General features: G+C 49.3%; 1 protein-coding gene across 1 annotated transcript in view; it reads right to left on the bottom strand.

Moving 5' to 3' along the window:
- The window catches only part of Ctnnbl1 (catenin beta like 1), a 155,013-nt gene that overhangs the window by 22,532 nt on the left and 112,534 nt on the right, over positions 1-19,947 (bottom strand). Inside the window, exons 12-13 of the mRNA XM_026383174.2 lie at positions 4,359-4,456; positions 2,445-2,525 (exon numbers count right to left, since the gene is read on the bottom strand). Coding sequence (XP_026238959.2) covers positions 2,445-2,525; positions 4,359-4,456 — 179 coding nt within the window. The remainder of the gene's footprint in view (positions 1-2,444; positions 2,526-4,358; positions 4,457-19,947) is intronic.

Genomic DNA, 19,947 nt, shown 5'->3' with positions numbered 1-19,947 from the left:
CTTGGAATGTTTGCCAGTGCCCAGCAAAACGGCCTTGGCATCAAGGAGACAGATGTTTGTCAGGGAACGGCAGGGCCAGTGCCCGTGGCACACGGCAGCTCTGTGATGCTGGGGAGCGGCTGCGTGCTCACCCTCCCTCAGTGCTAATCAATTTCATGCCCTCTTCAGTGCTGATAATAGATAATCCTGCAGGAAGCAGGCCAGCTTTCCCAACAGCGACCTGCAAGCTGCTCCCTGAGGTCCAACTGCTGACTTGCTCTCCCTCAATATGTCCACGCAGCTCGGCGGTAGAGTGCTTGACTAGCCAGACCCTGAGTCCACCCCCAGCCCTGCAAAAGCAAAAGCCCAAGCCCAGAAAAACAGAACATGTCTATGCTTCCCTCAAACAGAGCACTCGATGGTGCCAACGTTCTGTTCCGCTGGGCGGCTCCTTCTGGGACGTCTGATAAGGGGGATGTGCTTGGGGAGAGGAAGGCCTGGCTTACTTAGAAGGCTATACAAGAATTGCAATGGAAGCTAGAAAATCTACCAGGATCAGCAGCCTCTACTTATTGAGTCAGGTGTCTTATATACTTCACATCTAGCCCTCACAATAATGGCAAGGAAGTTGTTATCCCCATTTAACAGACAGGAAAACCAAAGCTGGCAGAGGCCAGCTCACCTGGCCAAGAGCTCTGCATGAGGCAGTGGCAGAGCTGGCCCTAAGCCCTGGGCTCTCTGACTCCTGAGTGTGCTGCCCTCACGGTTGCTACCGCCCAGTCACTCACCACTCCTCACTGTGTTTCTCAAACCACTGTTAAAGGATGTCCAACTGAATCTAAGGAAAAGATCAAGCCTGAGGGGACCTAAGAGCCTTTGGCTAGTATCACTTCATAGCTAAGAAACCGAGGCCGTGTGACAATGCAGAGTGACAGCTGTGACTGGCAGTGACTTCAAGATGGAGTCACCTTCCTCCCAGGTGCTCCTCCTCAGGCCTCTCAAATTCTGCTCCTACAGATTCCATCATGGATCCTGTCAGGGCTGGAGTTCCAGTGGTCTGGTGGCTATTTCCTTGTACAAGTCCAGGGGAATTTAAATTTGTTCCTGATTATTGTTTGAACAAAGAGAAAGGACATCCTACTCTGGCATTTCTACAGTTGCTTGGTGCCCTGGATAGACGAGTTACTGGACAGGGAAGAAAAGATGGCAAAGGAAAGGTAATCAAAGAACAAAACAAAGAGGGTGGGGGTGTGGAATTAAAGAGCCGTGTGTGGAACATGCTGGTCTCTCAAGTCCAGCTCAGGCTTTAGAGACTCTGCCTTTTATCTTGCAGTGGTCTCACTGTGTAAAAGAAGAAAGTCCCAGCCGATCAATCCAATCAATCAGCAAACATCTGAGCACTTACTAGGTTTAGAGATCACAGGGAAATCACCAGCACGGAAACACAGTTGCTGTCTACTGGTCTTCATCAAGTGAAACGGGGTGGGGGGGCGGCCTCTCCAGCTGTAGTCTGGCACCCTGGCCTGCACACAGCTGGGGGGGAGTAGGTGTCAGCACAACGCCCAGGGCACAGGGGCATCTGCACAGCTGGGGACGGCGATGCTGAAAGGGGCTCTCCGACCAGGAGGCTCAAAAGCCTCAAATGTGTTTTTAAGGCGAGAACATTGGGAAAAGAACGGGGCACTCCTGGGAATAAAGATCACAAGAAAACAAGGTCTCCTACAGGCTGGGAAAAAAGCAAGAAAGGGATCATGTTGTAATGTGACCAAAGATTGAGGGTGTCTTGTTGGGGACAGCATGCAAATTGGGTACTGCACAGCAGACATGAAAACTTGGCCTGATTAAGAAGTGCAGAGGCCAGAGATGGCAGGGGATGGAATGGAAGCTGGTGGAAAATGCAGAAGGCAGGAAAGTCACATGAAGAACAGCCCCTCCAGAAACAACCTGGCGGTGTCACTCCCTCTGCGAGCACTGGGGAAAGAAAACCAGGTCGTGCTGACCCCGGGGTTGGGCTCGGCTGCGGTGCACCTGGGACCCCCTTCCCTAGCTCTTCGGTTTTCCATCTGTAAAAGGGGGACTGGATTGGGTAAGCTCTCGGCTCCCTTCCCACTCTCCAGTCCGGGATCACCTCCTGAGACCTCCCTTCCTGAGACTGCCTCCCTCCAGGTCACGGTGGCTGGCAAGCCCGGGCACCAAGACAACTCTGCCAACGGCACCCAGACTCAGCTCTGCTCCAGCCAGACTTTCTGAGAGAAGCTCCTGTCTAGGGTGCTTGTGTTACCCTCCCGAGTCCAGGGCAGACCTGAAAGCTTGTCTCTCTGTTGGGACAGTAGTTCTACCCGCTGGCAGACTGTCCTCTGCTTTGCTCTTACAACACCTCACGTGGCACACGGCAGACAGGGGAGGTACACAGGGACCGAACGGAGGGTTGGTCAATAGCTGGCCAAGGCAGGCGGGATACGTACATGTTTTTCTCCTTCAATCTTCTTGTCAGCCACCTGCATTGCACCCAGATATTTAAAATGCAGCTCCATTAGTCTGTCAACCTGAAAGAGAGATTCACAGGCAGGAGTGGAAGGAAAGCGAACACCATGGTGAGAGGACGGTGGGGCTCCTCTCATCCTGCGCCACCGCTTGCATGGGGGCCACGCTGCCACTTCTGACATGGAGACGAGCTCTGCTTAGGGAGACAGCAGAATGAGGAAGAGCCAGGGGAACAAAGCCACACGGGCCACTCCCCGAAGGAGACTGCGCTCTCCCAGCCCCCCACCAGGACTCCCAGGTGGTCGAGTTGTTAACAACAAATAAATAAGTAAAAATTCATGTCTCTTCTTGCAAAGAGAAGGCGCTTGAAGTTATATACTTGATATTCACTTAGAACTTTACAGAAATTCCTTTTTTCAAACTGAAACCTTTCATGTTCAGATTCTGCCCCAGAGCTGATCTTAAAAAAAAAAAAAAAAAAAATGTCTGAGTAAAATCTCCTTAGTTGTTTTTGAGTCAGTGCTAGAAAAACTTCTTCAGCAACTTGAAAACAGGCCCTGACTTTGGCAAAGGAATAACCTAAAAATCAGTTTTAGGCTGAGCAAAGTCATGCTTCAAGCATGACCTAAGGAATACTCCCTGGGTTTGAAGAAGTTTCATTTTCCCCCAAGACTTCCAAACAACTGAAGGGGTGCAGCGAGGCAGCCCAGACTTCTGATCTGTCACCACAGCTCCTGACAACCTGGCATTTATTTTCGGAGGGGCTGATATTGGTCAATTGGAGATGTTCTCCAATATGGCCTCAGATTGTCCAGGGAGACGGTGCCCAAACGCTCCGCAGCTAACAATGATGACCTGAAGACTTTGTGTACTTCAGTTTACAGAGTATTTCCACATCCATTATTTTCTAAAACCATTAAAAAACTTCATAAGGTAGCAGAAGAGTTGAAGAGCAACCCTCATTTTAAAGGTGAGGAAACAGGAGCACAGATGTTAAATGTCACAACGCACGTGACTGTTAAAATGTTCTTTGTTCTAAACCAATGTTTTTTTTGCCATGCTAGTAAGGGCAGCAAAATGGCCAGGGGTGGGCTCAAAGAGACAGTCCTAGACCCCTCTCCCAGGGAGGAAAACGTTTCAGCCTTACCGTGGCAGGAAAGCGACTGCATGTTAAAGGGGGCCTTTGATCCTTTACTCACCTGGAATTGCCTTCTTACATACAGAGCGATAAAATACGCAGGCTTTTTGCACTCAGGAGCCTGGGTTCAAGTCCCAGATCTACTATTCAGTGGTGTGATCTCGGGCAAGTCATATGATGTCTCTAAGCTTCAACTTCCCTACCTAAAAATGTGCACGTCCATCCAGGATGAATAGAGCATTGCCCGATGCAGGAATGTAGACTCGGCTACCTTCTCTGCAGCGGCACTCCACAAACAGCAGCTCACGGGGTGGTTAGGATCTCTAGGTTTCGCAGGAGTGACAACAACATAGAACATCCACCTAAGCACGTCTGATGGAGTGATCACTGCCAGCTTCTACAGCCCACCAGGGCGGGCCCTTGTCAAGACCCTGTTTTCATCTAGTTCACCTCCCACTGACTCTTCAGACAGGAACCACGGGCTCCATTTTAAAGCCAGGGGAAGTGAGGTTCAGAGTGGCTCAGATCTCGAAAGCAGAAAAGCCAGGCTCAACTCCAGGCCTCTGAACCAAAGCCCACGCCCCGCCCCGCCCCGCCCCAACCCAAACTCCCTCCCTGCTCTCACTCTCAGGTTACCACCCCTCCCTCAGGAGTGCTTTGGGACACAAGAAAGGTGACCCATGGAAGGGGCCACGTTAGGTGGGGAGCCCTCCGCCCAGGCCAGTGCTCTGCCACCCTCACAGTCCCAGTCACTCACCTTCTCACTGTCGTTCTCGGTGAATTTGTTCAGAAGCCGGGTCCGCTGCTGCCCTCTCAGGTTGCGCAGGAGGGAAGCCAGGATCGAACAGACATGCTCTGGGTTGGGAAGGAGAAAAGAGAACATGCTGAGATCAGAGCAGTGATTATCACCTCTCTTCAAGCCTGGCCTGGTTCTATTGAAGGAGGAATAAGTGGGCCTTCTCTGACTGCTGCTATTGATTAATAAGACAAGAACCTCGACTGTGTCGTTGGAAAACTGAGCTGATCTGCACTCCCCGCACAAGACACATCGTCAAGAGGGATGACATCCTCAAGGACGACTTCACAAGTGAATCAAAGCTCAGAAAGAATCTCAACCCTGCCTGGAATTAATTGATTTTTATTGTCCACAACAGAACCTTAAACTAATCCCCCACTTACAGAAATAACCTGTGAACAGGATATGAATACCAGCCATGACACGAGCAAATCACGAATAAGAAATGTTCCACAGAATTCTCAAATTTCCTTATCCCTTTCCCGAGTAAATGCCCCCCCAATTAAATAAGAAATACGACAGGGTCCCCATATGACCACCTGCATTCTGACGCAGCTAAAACCCCCACTTCCCGCGTGAGGTGGCTGGGCTGTGAGGGCCTTGAGCCAGTGCCCCCCACCCCAGTACCCAGCGAGTCCACGCAGCCCGGTGGCTCCCTCATGAAACGCTTTTCTACCCAGAGAAAAGGGGCCATTGAAGGGGATAGTGTAGGCTTCAGTCACGCAGAGACCCCTTCTTTAAAAAGAATTTTAAAAAATCCTTCAATAGTGACCTTGAAAAGGAGTCTACTCAAGGAGAAATGGTGCAGTTTGTTTTGAAATAAACACTCAGAGTGCAACAACAGATTCTACTGAAGACTGAAGAGCATCCTCATGTGCCCAAGCTCCCTGCGCTCCCCGAGAGCCTCTCGACCATCAAGGGAGGCCCGAGGAACGCTCCCACCTCCCCAGCTGCGGGGGTGTCACTCTGCACTCCTGTGGCTTTTCCACACTTGCACCATAAGCCTCCCTGCCTCCTGGTTCCCCAGCCTCTGAGCACTGGAGTTCCCTGGGCCTCAGTGTCTCTCTTCGCCTCCTGGTGATCTCATCTGGTCCCACAGGGAGCCTGGAGGTCAGGCGGGGCCCTGGGGGTCAGGCTGGCCTCTGACCCCTCACTCGCTCCCCCTGGCCATCGAGCAGGTCCTTCCACTTACGGTCCCAAAGCTAGTTCCCCACGAACCTGCTCCCCTGTCTTCTCCCTCCAGTTAGTGGCAACCAGGCTCTCCCACTGCCCAAGCCCCACACGGTCATGTCCTTGAGGGAGAAACCTTGGCAGATTATACCCAGAATTCCAGCTCGTTCGCCATCGCTGCCGCTGCTACTCTGACCCCCAGCCCCTCATCTCTTGCTCTCGGGATGGTCAGGAGCCTCCTAGAGAGTCTCTCGCCTTCCGCCCTTGCCCCCTTTGGCCCCATCGCCAGAGCAGCCGGAGTGAGTCTTCAGTTAAAACCCAGTCAAATCTGGGTGAACCCCAGCAGGCTGCTGTCTTCTCTGCCTGGAAGGCCCCCCACCCTCTGGGCCCACTCCTCGACCACCTGTCTTAGGCCCACCTGTCTCACGAGGCTCTGCCCAGCACTGGCTGCCCTTCAGCCTCACCTGCTTTACTTTCCAGCCTGCCTCACCTTCTCAAGGTGTGTACTTACTGCCTCACCCTGCTCACCACCTCCCTTCAATTAGAAGGCAAGTTCCACACAGGAGGGGTCTCAGCCTGCTTTGTTTACTGCTACATCCACAGTTCTAAAACAATGTCTGGCACCTCGCAGGAGCTGAGAAAAAACCCGCTGAATGAATGGTAGGAAAGCAGGCTCTCAATGTAAATTTTCGGTAGCAGGGCCAGACTGACTACTCTTGACTTCTGGATATCTTCCAAATGGCTTCCCCGCTTCTGCATACAGTATCTATCCTAAATTCAGGATTGTTTTACTAGTATGTTCTCAGAACCTTCAGTAAAAAATGATCCTTCAAGGGTATTTGCATTTGAGAGTAACGGGGTGGCTTTTTCCTGAGGAGCTGTCAGTTTCAATTTTTAATTGATAGATTCAATTTTTTAAGTATTAAAAATACAATGTTTTTCTTAAAATATACTTTGCACAGAGGTATTATATACCTTCTCAAAACCCCTGGTTCGGGGCTGGGGTGGTGGCTCAGAGGTAGAGCACTTGTCTAGCACGGGCAAGGCACTGGGTCTGATCCTTAGCACCGCATAAAAATAAATAAATAAATAAAATGAAAGTATATATTTAAAAAAAGATCCCAGATTCACCTCTAGCATCTTTCTTTCAACTCTCTGAAAAGCTGGGACTTCGGGGTGTGACCTCAGCTGCTGAAACTGACCTCAGGGGAGCAGGGGTAAGATGGGAAGTGGAGGGGACAGGACCCACCCCAACAGGAAGGCAAGGAGCACCAGGAACACGGGGGAGGACAGCAGGCCAGGGAGTTCCAGATCAGCCTGAGAAGGAGGGTAAGAGGGGAGGTCGCTGGAGGCCGTCAGAAAGCCCTCTGACCTCTAGGCACCCCCAGAAGACGGGTCACCAGTTCTGCAGTCCTGGTCCAAGGCAGCTGGGCGGGCTCCGCACCCTGGGGCTGTGAACAGGTGTGAGGCAGGCCATAATGAAGCAGGGATTCTAACAAGCTCAGTTCTGAAACTTTGGAATTACTTAGCATGACAGCTGGTAACAACCTCCGTGCGAGAGTGTGTGTGAGTGTGTGTGCGTGTGTGTGTGTGTGAGTGTGTGTGTGTGTGTGACAGAGAGAGAGACAGAGAGGGAAACAACCTGTCAACCACAGAGGGGAAAAGAAAGAGCCAGAGTTCTCGGAGATTTATCTGAGCCATTGTTTTCATTGTATGGATGGAGAAACGGAGGCCCAGAGTGAGGTGGCTTGTCCACTCGGCCAACTGGTGGAAGAGATGGGCTCGATTCCACAGACGCGCTCACTGACAGTTGCTTCTGTGCCTAGGAGATGGGTGCTAGGGCCCAAACAACAGGTACCCCTAACCTTGTGTAGTGGAGAGAACAAAACAATTTAGTGCTGTGTGACAAGTTCCATCATTGAAGTAGGCCCCGGGGGACAAGTTCCATCATTGAAGTAGGCCCCGGGGGCTTGTGGGAGCACAGAGGAGGGCCACAGGCCCTAGGAGGACCCCCACTGGGGGAAACAAAAGAAGCCGCAGCCAAGAACCAGGTGGAGCAGAAGGAGTGATCCCCACAAAGGCCATCACTGGCCTGAGTGTCACACACACACACACACACACACACACACACGGGAGACACGGGAGGACAGGAGGTGGGCACAATCTGGATCACGGGGAAGGTGGTAAGGACCCCTCAGTGCATTTTCTGCTGGCCCGGGAGGGACAAGATCAGATGGCCTTTAGACCAATCTCCTTAGCAGCTACAGTCCTTTTTGAGATCAACATCAGGAAAATGTTTCTCTCTTCTGATGATTTTCTTTTTTTTTTTTGTATCTGATTATCAAGGTTCCCTCTTTGCCTGGGCTATGGGGAAGCTCAAAGATGAATTTACACTCAACCACAAACAGGGTTCCTTTCATTGCTTTATTACTGATTCCCTCATCCTCTACCACTGAGATTTACAATAAAAGCAATGGGTGTACAGGGTAAAAATTAAACTATACAAACAAACAAACAAACAAACTAAACCCCCCAAACAAAAGCAAACCAAACACACAAAATGTACTTCATTTCCATTCTGGGGCTGTCTGTCTTCCTACTAGAAACACTACTGTTTACAAGTTTTGGTATACTTTTGCATGCTTGTTCTTAGAGCATATTCCTACTAGTAGAATTAGCGATGAAAAGAAATTTGCATTTAGATTGTTAAAACTCACTGACAATTCCTGTAATCCCAGAGGCTGGGAGGCTGGGGCAGGAGGAGCATGAGTTCAAAACCAGCCTCAGCAACTTAGTGAGGCTCTAAGCAACTCAGCGAGACCCTGTCTCAAACTAAAATATAAAAAGGGCTGGGGAAGTTGCTTGGGGGTGAAAGCGCCCCTGGGTTCAATCCCCAGTATAAAAACAAACAAAACAAAACAACAAAACTCACTGATAAATTGTCTTCCAAAAAGACTGTATCAATTACACTTTTGCTCTCAGTATACATGAATATCTGTTTACCCACGTCCCCAATCAAACTGCATATTACCCAGGAGGAGGAACTGTGAGGACGAGGTGGGTGGAAATGAGATACTTATGATTAGCAAGTTTTCTTCTTGTCATGAAAAAACTCAGCACTCTTTCTGCTACGCACAGCAGTAGGTTCTCTGGACACAGAGAGCAAGTATGATGTGTAGACAGACAGAGATCTGTTATGAGGGACTGTGAGACTGTGGAGCCTGGCGAGTCCTACAGTCTGCTGTCTGCAGTTGAAGGCCCAGGAAAGCCAGGGAACCAGGTCCCGTCCAGGATCCAAGGCCAGGGGTGTGAGTGCCTGTCTGATATGAAGGTCTGAGTACAGCACTGGTGTCTGTCTGAGTGCAGGGAAAGATGCTGTCCCAGATAAGAAAACAAATTTGCCCTGCTTTCTCCATGGTCCTATTTGGGCCCCTCAAGAGACTGGGTGAGGGCAATCTTCTTTACTCAGCCAACTGATTAAAATGCCAGTCTCTTCCAGAAACACCTTCACAGACACACCAGAAATAATCGTTTATCAGCCATTTGGGCATCCCTTTGCCCAGTTAACCCATAAAATTAACCATTATGCTATTTTTTGTTTCTTTGTTGGGGGTGGGAGGTATGGGGGATTGAACCCAGGGCTCAACCCAGGCTTAACCACTGAGCCACATCCCAGTCCCTTTGAAATTTTGAGACCTCACTTAAAATGAGGTCTCTCTTCCTTCAGAGACAGTTATGGGTCCTCACTAAGTTGCTGAGGCTGACCTCAAACTTGCTGACCTCAAACCTGAGATCCTCCTGCCTCAGCCTCCTGAGTCTCTGAGATTACAGGTAAGTACCATCACACTGGGTTACACTATGTTCCATCTGTGTTGCTTTTCCCCATGAACTTATCCTTTGTCTAATTTTGATTTCTATTATTATGGGCCAGGCTATACAGGCAATTACCAAACAGACGCCATTTTACCCTAAGATTCCATATCATGTAAGAAATGTTTCTCCGGTGGGAAAGCCCCGCCTCTGTACCCATTAATAGTTACCTCGCATAACATACTTGACAACGCAAAACAGCAATTCTGATACAGTACAAAATTGTTCTCTTTGGTTTCCATTTTTCTTGGGCAATCTACTTTGTCAGAGATTGGCTGTCTAGACGTTAGTGACCATTCTCTAACTTGTACTGAACTAGGGTCATTTTGACCCCCTCCCTTCTGCTTGCTCGCTGCTCTGCCAACCTGGAGAGTCCCGTGGGAAATACCAACGTACCCATTGCATTGTCTCGCTAACTGCCCAGTCCAGCTTCTGTGCCTGCTTGCTTGCAGCTGCGTCAATCTGGATGTGGTTTTTGTATAAATATCCTAAATGCTCAGGGCTGTTCCTTGCAGAGACAGTTATGGGTCCTGCGGGGAGCAGTCTCTAGCTGGCTAAATGAAGACTCTTCCACTTGGACAAAACTGGGACTTGGCGTGTTTTCTGAGCGACCTGCCCCACAACACTATGAGCTCGTTGTAAATGAAGAATGTATTTTTTTCCACATATGTTGCAAATGTTCTCCCTAATTTTCCTTTTTTTTTTTTTTGGCAAATTCTTAATCAAAGCTAAGATGCAGTACCACCATATTGTTTTTCTATAAGTGCTTCGAATTGCTGATAGAGGGGTTGGGAGTACAGCTTAGTGCTAGAGCACTTGCCTAGCAAGTTTGGGGCCCTGGGTTTGAGCCTCAGCCCAGACAAAAAAGGGGTGAAAACATTCTGTTTAAAGTAGGTAGTGTATGATAATAGGTGTCAACACATTTATCATTTATCTCTCAGAGTAGGCCTATTTGAATCTGTATGTACATTTTTCATTGAATCCTGACAATTAAGCTTCAAGAAAGATGCCATTCTCAGCTTCATTTTATGAATGTGGAATGTGAGCCTCAGAGAGGCTGACTGACTTCCTCACACGCTTGAGTAAGTGGTGGGAACTTAGATTTGAATCCAAGTTGTCTGTCTCCAAACTGTTAGCTTTTCCTACCATGTTAAATGTTTCCCACTTATAAAAGGCAATAATCAACACTGTTAAAGAAGCAAGATAAAAGAGATCAGAAATTAAACCAGCAAAGCCTGAAAACATGTCTCATGTGGGGCTCAGTGTGCCCAAAAGACAGGCACGAAGTGAATGTGGATTAAAAAAAAAAATCAACAGTTTTAATGAGAATAAAACGAAGCAAAAGGCCATATGGAGTAAGACATGAATAACAACTCCTCTATTTTACTAAATTAGTCTTTCCAGAAGCGATTTCTTCCAGAGTCTAAATAAAGAAGAGACTTTGGATTTCAGGCAGTTCCACAAATACTGAACCAGAACTTTGCAATAATTTTCCCTTTTAATCTTGCTGATTAAGATGGATGAGAAAGTTCCAAGAACGTTCTTTATATACCTCAAAAAGGGGGTGGTGCTGATGGCGCAGAGGGGGGGTATCAGGAGCTGTACTTTTCAAAGAGGCAAATATATAAAGAATTGCTGTTTCTGACACCCAGATCCTTTCAATGTGCATTTCCACAGCTCATCCCCGCCTAGGGCAGGAGATCTGCTGATGGACGGTGGTGGTGTACTAAGAACAAATGACATTTACTTGTCGGGGATTTTAAGTGAAGGACTGGTTGTCGGTTTCGGGAGACCTCAGCTACCTCTGTTCCTTCTACCTCTCCGACTGGACGCCAGATAGGGAAGCACTCCAGCCACCCCAAGTTTTACACATATACGCACATACAGAGTTTCATTAGCTACTAATAAATGTAGCTTCCCTAAGAACAGATTTCAGCCCAAGGTGGTGTCAATTTTTCATGCACCAAGGAGATGGGGAGAGCTGCTGGCCCAGGGAGCAGAGGAGATAACAGGTTTATCTGCCGGCCAGCTCTGCTCAGCTGCTCTGTCATCTCGACAGGATAAAATGGAGGTGAAGGATGGCCATGGAGCTGTCAATGCAGAGGGGGAGCGCCACAGCAGAGAAGGAGCTCCAGGCAGGGCCCATTGGAGGAGAAAACACACCCCTGAACCCGCAGCTCCACAGGGGGAAAGGCAAGTCTACTTCCAACCCGCCAGTCAGGGCGGTGGGCCGCCGGGCGGGGCGGCGTTAGAAAGCCGGAACTGTCCCTGCCTGCCTCAGACGCCAGTTACTGACCCTACCTGAGGGTGGCTTGGCCTACCTGTCAACTGGCTCCAGTCTCCTGGGTGCCTCGAGGGTGACCTGTGACAGGTTAGCCTGTGTAGAGCAAGGGGACTGGGGCAGTTGAGAGTCTCCCAATTTTCAGAGCCAGAAGGGAGTCAGGCTCCTTGGCCACCTCCTCTGGGGTTCTGAATATGGCAACAAGGGCCTTGGGCAGGCATGCGATCTGCCTCGGGTTAAAAGCACCTCTGTGGGGCTGCGAATCCAAAATCTTCATTTTTTTCCCTCAAGTCGTGACAGACAATGTTGAGGATCTGATGAGCGCTGCTGTGAGCTATGCCTCTAAAAACACATGTAACAAACACGCCTTCCCAGGGCTCTCGCGTCTCAGGGATGCCTCCCCAGCAGCGACCCCTTGATCTATTACACCCAGACCAGGTCTCTCCAGAACGGCATAGCCAGACGGTGGCAGTGACTCAACCAGATGCACAGTGTGTGCCAAGGATTAGCGTCTCGCCCTCTTACTCTTAAAAATGAGCATGGTCCAAATCCCAGCGGGCGCTGGGTTAGCAGCACCTCCCCCGGTGAGGAGAGCTCCGTTCCTAAGACGGGACTGCTCACAAGTGGGCCTCTCAGGTCCAGATGTGACAACAGGGAAGATTCAACCTTCCGTGAGCTTTAGGCCCAGCCAGGCGTGAATTCAAGTCTTGTCTCTGGAGCGCACTGGCTGGCGGACCTTGGGGTGGTGCCGAGTCCACCTCCTTATTTGTAAAATGGGACCATCCTGCCCCTCGACGGAACCCAGGGTTTCGAGTGAGATATGTGCACCCACAGCGTTCAGCAGACGGTAGTCTGAGATCTGTTGCAGCCACCAAGGGCAGCATGAGAGAGTCTCTCACCTCCACACCTTCCAGAAACCAGCCACCTCCTTCCATATGGCGTCCTGACCAAAGGCATGTTTCAGTGGGCCAGGGTCAACCACTCGCCCTGCTAAGAAAAGCAGGTAGCACATGGCTTGACTTTCTCGGCTGGTATGGCTATTTTCTATAACTCAAGATTTGTTCTAACCCTAAAATGGAGGAAGGCCAACTTCACTCAGACTCTTTAATCCGACAGTAAATTAAAATAAAGTGCTGGCGCGTGGCTGCCTATAAAGCCAAATAATACAAGATTGTGGGAGACCGGCAGACAGCCCGAGGTGGTTAGGGGCTATTTACTACTGGGCTGAAGGACACAGCACATCTACGCAGTGATGGTCCTACCTTTTAATAAAAATAAATGTACTTGGCCACGATGATCATTTACCTTTTGGTCTTGCTGCAAGAGCTGAAAATGCAGCACGTGATCTATAGAGGAAATGAAAAATAGCTGCTGCTTTTTGAGCTGTGTAACCTCAGGACAATCACAGGGCATGGAGTGGTACGTTTACCAGTAATTCCCGACACAAAATTCTCAGCTCCCGCTCTACGCCAGGCGAGAACTGGGACTGGAGAGGCGAGACGGTCCACTTAGGAAGGGCTGAGAAATAGCCACCTCAGCAGAGCACATAACTAACTGACAGGAAGGGGACATGGCACATATGCACAGCATTCAACTGTGTAGAAAAGAAGGACAGGGAGGAGTGACTCGACAGACCCGAGGAAAGGGGTCAGAATTGAGACATTTTCCAGACTTCTGGGAAGAGGCAGAGCTGGTGTGTCCTCTGGCAATCGAGTGGCCATGAGTGTGCAGCTTCACCTGCTCAGAGGTGCAGCTGGGAGACAGAGGCCAGGAGTTTGGATCCTGTAGACACATTTACTTCTCTTACCACAACCCTGGATCATGTTTCCAAAGTCGGGATGAATGGAGTGCTGTTTATATCAAGAAGATGGGGGTGGGGTGGGGTGGGGTGGGGACAGAGAAGAAGGGGACAACTGCACAGTGATAGTTCCTAAACCTGACTTCCTCATCCTTCTGCACCAACAGAGCGACTCTAGCTTCAGAACCTGGAAGGACACGGGAGGTGGACTCTCACGCAGGCTCCCTGTCTGTGTGCCTGCTGTGCTGTACCCAAACTGCTGCCACCACGCCCCTCAGGAGACCAGGCCAGTGTCTTGACATTTCAGTCTGGTGGGTAGGGAGCCTGAGGTCACCAGGAGGAAGACGAGGTGCTACAGTAGAGCTGGGCCGCAGGAGAGGCCTGGCACCACGGGCACCGGAGTCGCTCGTTTGTTCATAATACAGGCACTGCAAGGCACTGTGTCTGGGAGCAGAGGTCACCAGACATGGATTCTGCCCTTGAGGCTCTTGTATGGTCTATTACACATAAATTACATGGCAGAAAATGGTACCCGAGTGGTGATTGACATGTTAAATAGTCTGACACAGTGACCACTTTATAATGTTTACCTATATTAAAATATCAAACCATATACTTTAAATATGTAACACTCCTTTTCCGTGTGTGGTGCCGGGGATTGAACCCAGGGCCTTGTGCATGCTAGGCAAGCACTCTACCAACTGATCTGTATACCCAACCCCAATATATAACATTCTTAAACACTGACATCTCAAAGTTGTTAAAAAATAAAAAGTAAACACGAGGCAAAGCTACCAAACAGAGAGCACAGATCTGGACAAAGAGCTGGGCAGAGATCGCATGGCAGGAAAGGGAAGGACGAGAGGTCACGAGGCGGGGGCAGACTGGATACTCTGAATGCTGGGCTATGAAGGCAGACCAACACCATCCTGACCGCCTGGCATCTGACTACGGCCTAGCCTGGCTTCTTGTTCTGCTCAGCCAGCCTCAGAGCCCGTACCTGGTTCCAGTAGCCCAAATGGTTAAAGAGAGACATGCATGGGTCAGCCAGATTTCTATTCTTAGGATGGAAATGGTCCTTGTACTTCACTCATCAGACCCATATCTCGGCAGGATCTTGCAGGGCCATTTAAAATTCAAGGCCATACCGCAGAGCTACCTTTGTTTCCGTGCAACATCCAAGGCTATTAGCTCTTTTGTTTTAAGGAAATCATACAGCAGTGTTCGCACTTCTAAGATTCCAACAGTCTCTCTTTACTGCAGAACCTCACTGCCCAGCTCCCTCCAACTCCCCAGATGGACAGACATCCTGGTTTCTGTAAGACTAGAGATGCAAACAGGATGTTTAAAATACCCTAATTAGATCGATCTTGACTTCAGCGGCGGCGGCTGGAATACAGATTAATCTGTTCCATGCCCAGCCCTGGCAGCTGACGAAGCAGGAGGCCCTGTCAAATCAAGCCATAACATTACACTCCTCTGCCTTTATTATTATTTTTTCTCTTTTTATATTTCATGATAATGGACATCTGCCTAGCAGGGGATGTGGCAACCCAAGAAGAGTCATGCGTGTGTGCTCAGCCACTCTGGTTGAATATTGATGCAAGTCAGATCCAACGTTCTTCTCAAGACAGATGGGACTGTGTGAGTACCTATATATAGCCCCCTTTAACACATACACAAAATACACGGGTTCCTGTTCTTCACAAACACTTCCTGAACATCCACTATGTGGCAAGCAGTGGGCGAGGGACCGGGACTTGCAGAGACAACACTTACTGCAGACCCTCCGTGTGCCTGCATGTGCTGAATTCTCACAACAATCCTGTGGATCACATTTGATCAGCCTCCCCATTTTACAGACAAGAAACAAGAGACTGGGTCAGAGAAAGGAAATCCCCTCTCAGTAAATAATAAATCTTGATCATTTTCCTCAAGAATTAAAAGAATTTCCAACAGGAGTATGGGACAGCAGTGTGTGTGTCGGGGGCGGCATTCAACCTCACTAGTAATGCAAACAAAATCATGACACAGTGAATGTGATGAATCTTTCAAATTACTTCCTGCCTGGAAGGACACGGGAGGTGGACTCTCATGCAGGCTCCCTGTCTGTGTGCCTGCTGTGCTGTACCCAAACTGCTGCCACCACGCCCCTCAGGAGACCAGGCCAGTGTCTTGGTCATCTCTGTTCCTGGTCCTGTGCCAGGAGTTCCACTAATGCTGACGTCATAACACATGGTGAAAGTTAGCTTTTAGAGGCTCATGCATATAAAAAGGGAATAACTGATTACCTGATAAAAAAGGACAGGAGGAAGATTGACTCTTGAGAGTGTCGTGAGGAGCCAAATTCTGCAGAAGTTGGAGTTCATAAGAGACACCAAGGAGGAAGGCGCCCCAGAGGAAGCCCGAGTGCTTTAGCGCCATGCAGACAATCTGCAGGGTGGGCTGCAGACGGGGTGACGGGATGGGAGGTGAGGCAGGAGAAGCACACAAGACCCCTGCCCACTTGAATGGAATCTGGACTTCATACCAAAGGGCCTACAGGACAGATGGTGGAGAAGCAGCACTGTGATTGGACCTGTGTTCCAGAAAGATCATTCTAGAAAAGGGACAGGGATCTACACTGGAGGAGGAGCAGGACCAGACCCAGATCTCACAGAAACACGGCAAAACACACAGCAAATTGCATTTGCTTGTATCTAATAGTTACATGACCCTCAGCAAAACTGAAACAGTTAACAACCGTTCAGAAAGAGTACCAGTTCCTTTCCCCCTTTCTCAAGGGAAGAAGGAAGGCATGATATAAAGAAGACTACAAGGAGTTCGTGGAATGGATTCTAGTCTGTACTTTAAGAAAAACCTTCTATGGGATTGAAGAGGTCTCTTTCACACCTATTCTCTGGGTCTCGACATCCTTGTCTGTAGGATGATGAGGACTAGACAACGTATAAGGTCCTCCTTAAACTCAGTAAGAGTTAGTTAACGGGCTGGAGACGTAGCTCAGCGGTACAGCACTCACCTCACATGCCAGAGAACCTGGGTTTAATCCCAAGTAATCCCCACCCCCAAGATGCTAGTCATCAAAAGCTGTGAACAACTATCAAGTGACCTAGCGATGCCACTCCTAGGTGTTTTTCTTGGCCCCCAAGATGTCAAGAAAGCATGATCATAAAAAGACTTGTACAAGAATTTTCACATTCCTGATGGTCCAAACCCTCAAACAGACTAAGAGGAAGAATGGAAAAATACATTCAAACAATGGAAAACTACTCTATGTATTTAGCAATAAAAAGAACAGACTACCTACATACTCCGCAGCTGAGTCTCAAAAACAGAATGCCCAGTGAAAACCTCCCCCAAAGACTATGCACCATGGGTCTGGAGTTGTGGCTCAGTGGTAGCGCGCTCGCCTAGCATGTATGAGGCACTGGGTTCAATCCTCAGCACCACATAAAAACAAAATAATGTGTCCGCCTAAAAAACTAAATATACATAAATAAACATATATATTTTAAAAGTCTGTACTGTATGTATAAGCCTGTCCAGCTGGGTTCTGGGTAAGGCAACCTGGTTATGGTGGTCACCTCTGAGAGGTAGGGGGAGGGATCTGACTAGGGTGGGGACCAGGGAACTGGGAGTATAAAGTTCTACATCTTGCCAGCCTACGTGTTTGTCAAAAGCCATTAAATGACACCCGTGAGAGCTGTGTGTTTTCACTCTGCAATTGTATCTAAACCATAACATTGGTGTTATGATCTAGGTGGTGGGCACATGAGTATCTGCTTTCCAGTTCCTTCAACTTTTCTGTATGCTTGAGATTTTTCTTAAGAAAATGTTGAGAAGGCAAGAAAGAAGTAAGAGAGATGTGAACTTGGAATATAAATGATGAGATTCCCGAAGGTGATTTTTTCCAAAAAGCAGTTTTTATATGTCTGTTGTTTGAAGTGTTGAATGTCTTTTCCATTGAAATAGGCCCACTGAAACCTGTTTTGCCTGAAATATAGCCAAAATTAACTTAGTAGTCTTGCTGCTCAGCTGTGCCGAGGCTCCGACGCTGACAGAGCACCCACTGGGTGCCAGGCGGTGATGACTCACCCTGTGCGCCACTCTCGTGGGATTCCTTTTTCTTGTTTCAGAATGTTCCAGCAGCACTATGGATTTAAAAAGCATTTAAGTGCTATCTTAACAAATTTACAGCCTTGTAACTGTGGGAAACGTGTGTTGCAGCAAGAAGTGGATGCGATGCGCAGGCAAGGCCTCTGCGTGCTGGACCGCTTTCCTCTGAGAGCCCGAGGGAAAAGGCCAGATGGCATGGCATCCAACACGCCCTCGTGGGAAGGGAACGGGAAGGGTATGGACCATGCAGGTCGAGTGCTCAGATGGCAGGAAGGCCCACATCTCGGATGGGCTGAAGAAGTCCGCGTGGCTTCAGCCGCCTGCCACATGCGCACAGAGCAACCTCCTTGGAAAATGATTCCGACCTACTTCTCTACCTTGTTTTCCATAGCACCTAAAATACGTGCTGTCAGTGACACCAACCCTACCACTCCAGCAGCAGCAGGGGGACACGGGGGATGGGGCTGGTTCTTGGGACCACCAAGAACAACTGGGGCACCCGTGACTTCAGGACCTCATGGAGGCCTGGCCAAACTCTGCACGAGAGACACTGTACATGGCAAGGGCCAGTGACCAGACTGGCTCTCCTCTGACTTCTTGGTACTAGAACACATTTTAATATTATCTGACCAGCTTAAAAACCAAACAGAAAAACCTCCAGCTTCCCTTGTTGCTAGGTAGTACCACGTGACTTCAGAGATCTAGAAGGAACTGATATTTGGGTCTTCCAGGAGGGGACACGGCCCCTTCTGCCCTTCCCTCTGCCCTTTCTGCATTCCTGCTGTTTGGAATAGAGATGCAATAACCGGAGCTCTAGTAGTCATCTGGGACCATAAGGCAATCTCGAAAATAGAAGCCAGGCGCATTTATTGGTGCTTGGGGCACATTAAAAGCTCAGAAGCATCCCTGGCCCTGTGGTGAGGATGGAAATAGAAAGCCAAAAGGAAGCTGGGTGCCTGAAGACACTGTGAAGCTGCCACTCCAGCCCCGATGACCCCTGCACTTGTCTTACCTGAGAGGGAAATAAACCCCTGTGTTTTGTTTTGCTTAACCCATTGTTATTCTAGCGTCTTATTTGCCATCACCCACAATTCCTAGCCGACAAGCAAATTGCTAAGGCCCTTTCCAACAAGTTTCAGGGGGGCCACAGGAGAGACTGGGAGTCCTCAGAGTCCAGGTGTTGCCCCCAGGCACAGGGGAGGGTACTGACTCACTCCTTTCTGCAAGCAGCAACACATCTCAGCGGGGAAAGTCTGAGGACAAGAAGCAACTGTTGGCACAAAGGCACATTCTCTTCCTTCCCGGCATTGTCTCCAAGGGTCTCCTTAGCACATTTCCATTATTACATGCGGAGACTGGAAGGATACACGCAGCTTCTTAAAATTAACCCTCAAATTTGTAATGGCAGAAATTCCTGTTAGTGTTTTGCACCTTTGTGTTCTCTGTACCCCACCAACACTCCCCAGAGCAACTACACGGGGCAGTGGCAGCTTCCCGCTCCCCTGGCTGAGGCCTGTGGTGTCCTCTGATGAAGACAGCTGTTTGTCAGGCTGGTTCCCTTCAGCCCATCGCTTTTAGGGGTATTTCATCTAAATTAAACTGACTCTGGGGCCTAGAAGCTCTTTCGGGATTTGAAAAGTACATTATATGGTTACCAATCTTCTCTCTTTATATATAAATAAATAAAAACCCTTAGATCCTAAAAGGAGGCAGCCTGGATATTTGTACTATGACTCCTCTTCTGTGGAGTTGGTTTCAATGGTCAGCTCAGTGTGTTCTCAAACAGCCCTAGATGGTGGGAAAGCAGCCCAGAATGCCGTCAGGGCGTGACACACTCAGGCTGGATCCGCCTCCCTCCCGAGGCGAGGCATGGGTGGCAGGGTGACCCCATCTTCTCCTTCACCAGCATCTCTCCACCCTCCCAACCACCCACTTTCCCAGCATCAGCCTGCCTCGCCTCTGTAAAGGAGAGCTGATCATCAGCCCCAAAGCAGGGGAGTCGTGTGACCCTCCCTGGAAGCCTGTTTGGACAGAGCGCAGCTGGGGAGGGAGAGGCCTTCTGAGAATGACATGAGCACCTCCGCCCCACTTCATCTCATCCAGCACCTGCCCTGGCGCTCTCCACATGGCCAGTCCCCTCCTCCTTTTCTTCCTGCATTAGCAGCAAAGTCCTCTTCAAGCTGCCGCGGCCACACCAACCACTGAGTTCCACACACACTTCCTCCAGGCTCCAGGGCTTCAGCTGATTGCCTCAGAAATGAGGAAAACCTGCGCACAGACCCAAGGTGGCCTTCTGTTCCATTTCTTGAAGTCTG

Source organism: Urocitellus parryii, chromosome 6 (genome assembly GCF_045843805.1).
Source record: "Urocitellus parryii isolate mUroPar1 chromosome 6, mUroPar1.hap1, whole genome shotgun sequence".
Classification (NCBI taxonomy): Eukaryota; Metazoa; Chordata; class Mammalia; order Rodentia; family Sciuridae; genus Urocitellus; species Urocitellus parryii.
Note: the sequence above shows the minus strand (reverse complement) of the source record. Positions and strands in the feature narration are given on the sequence as shown.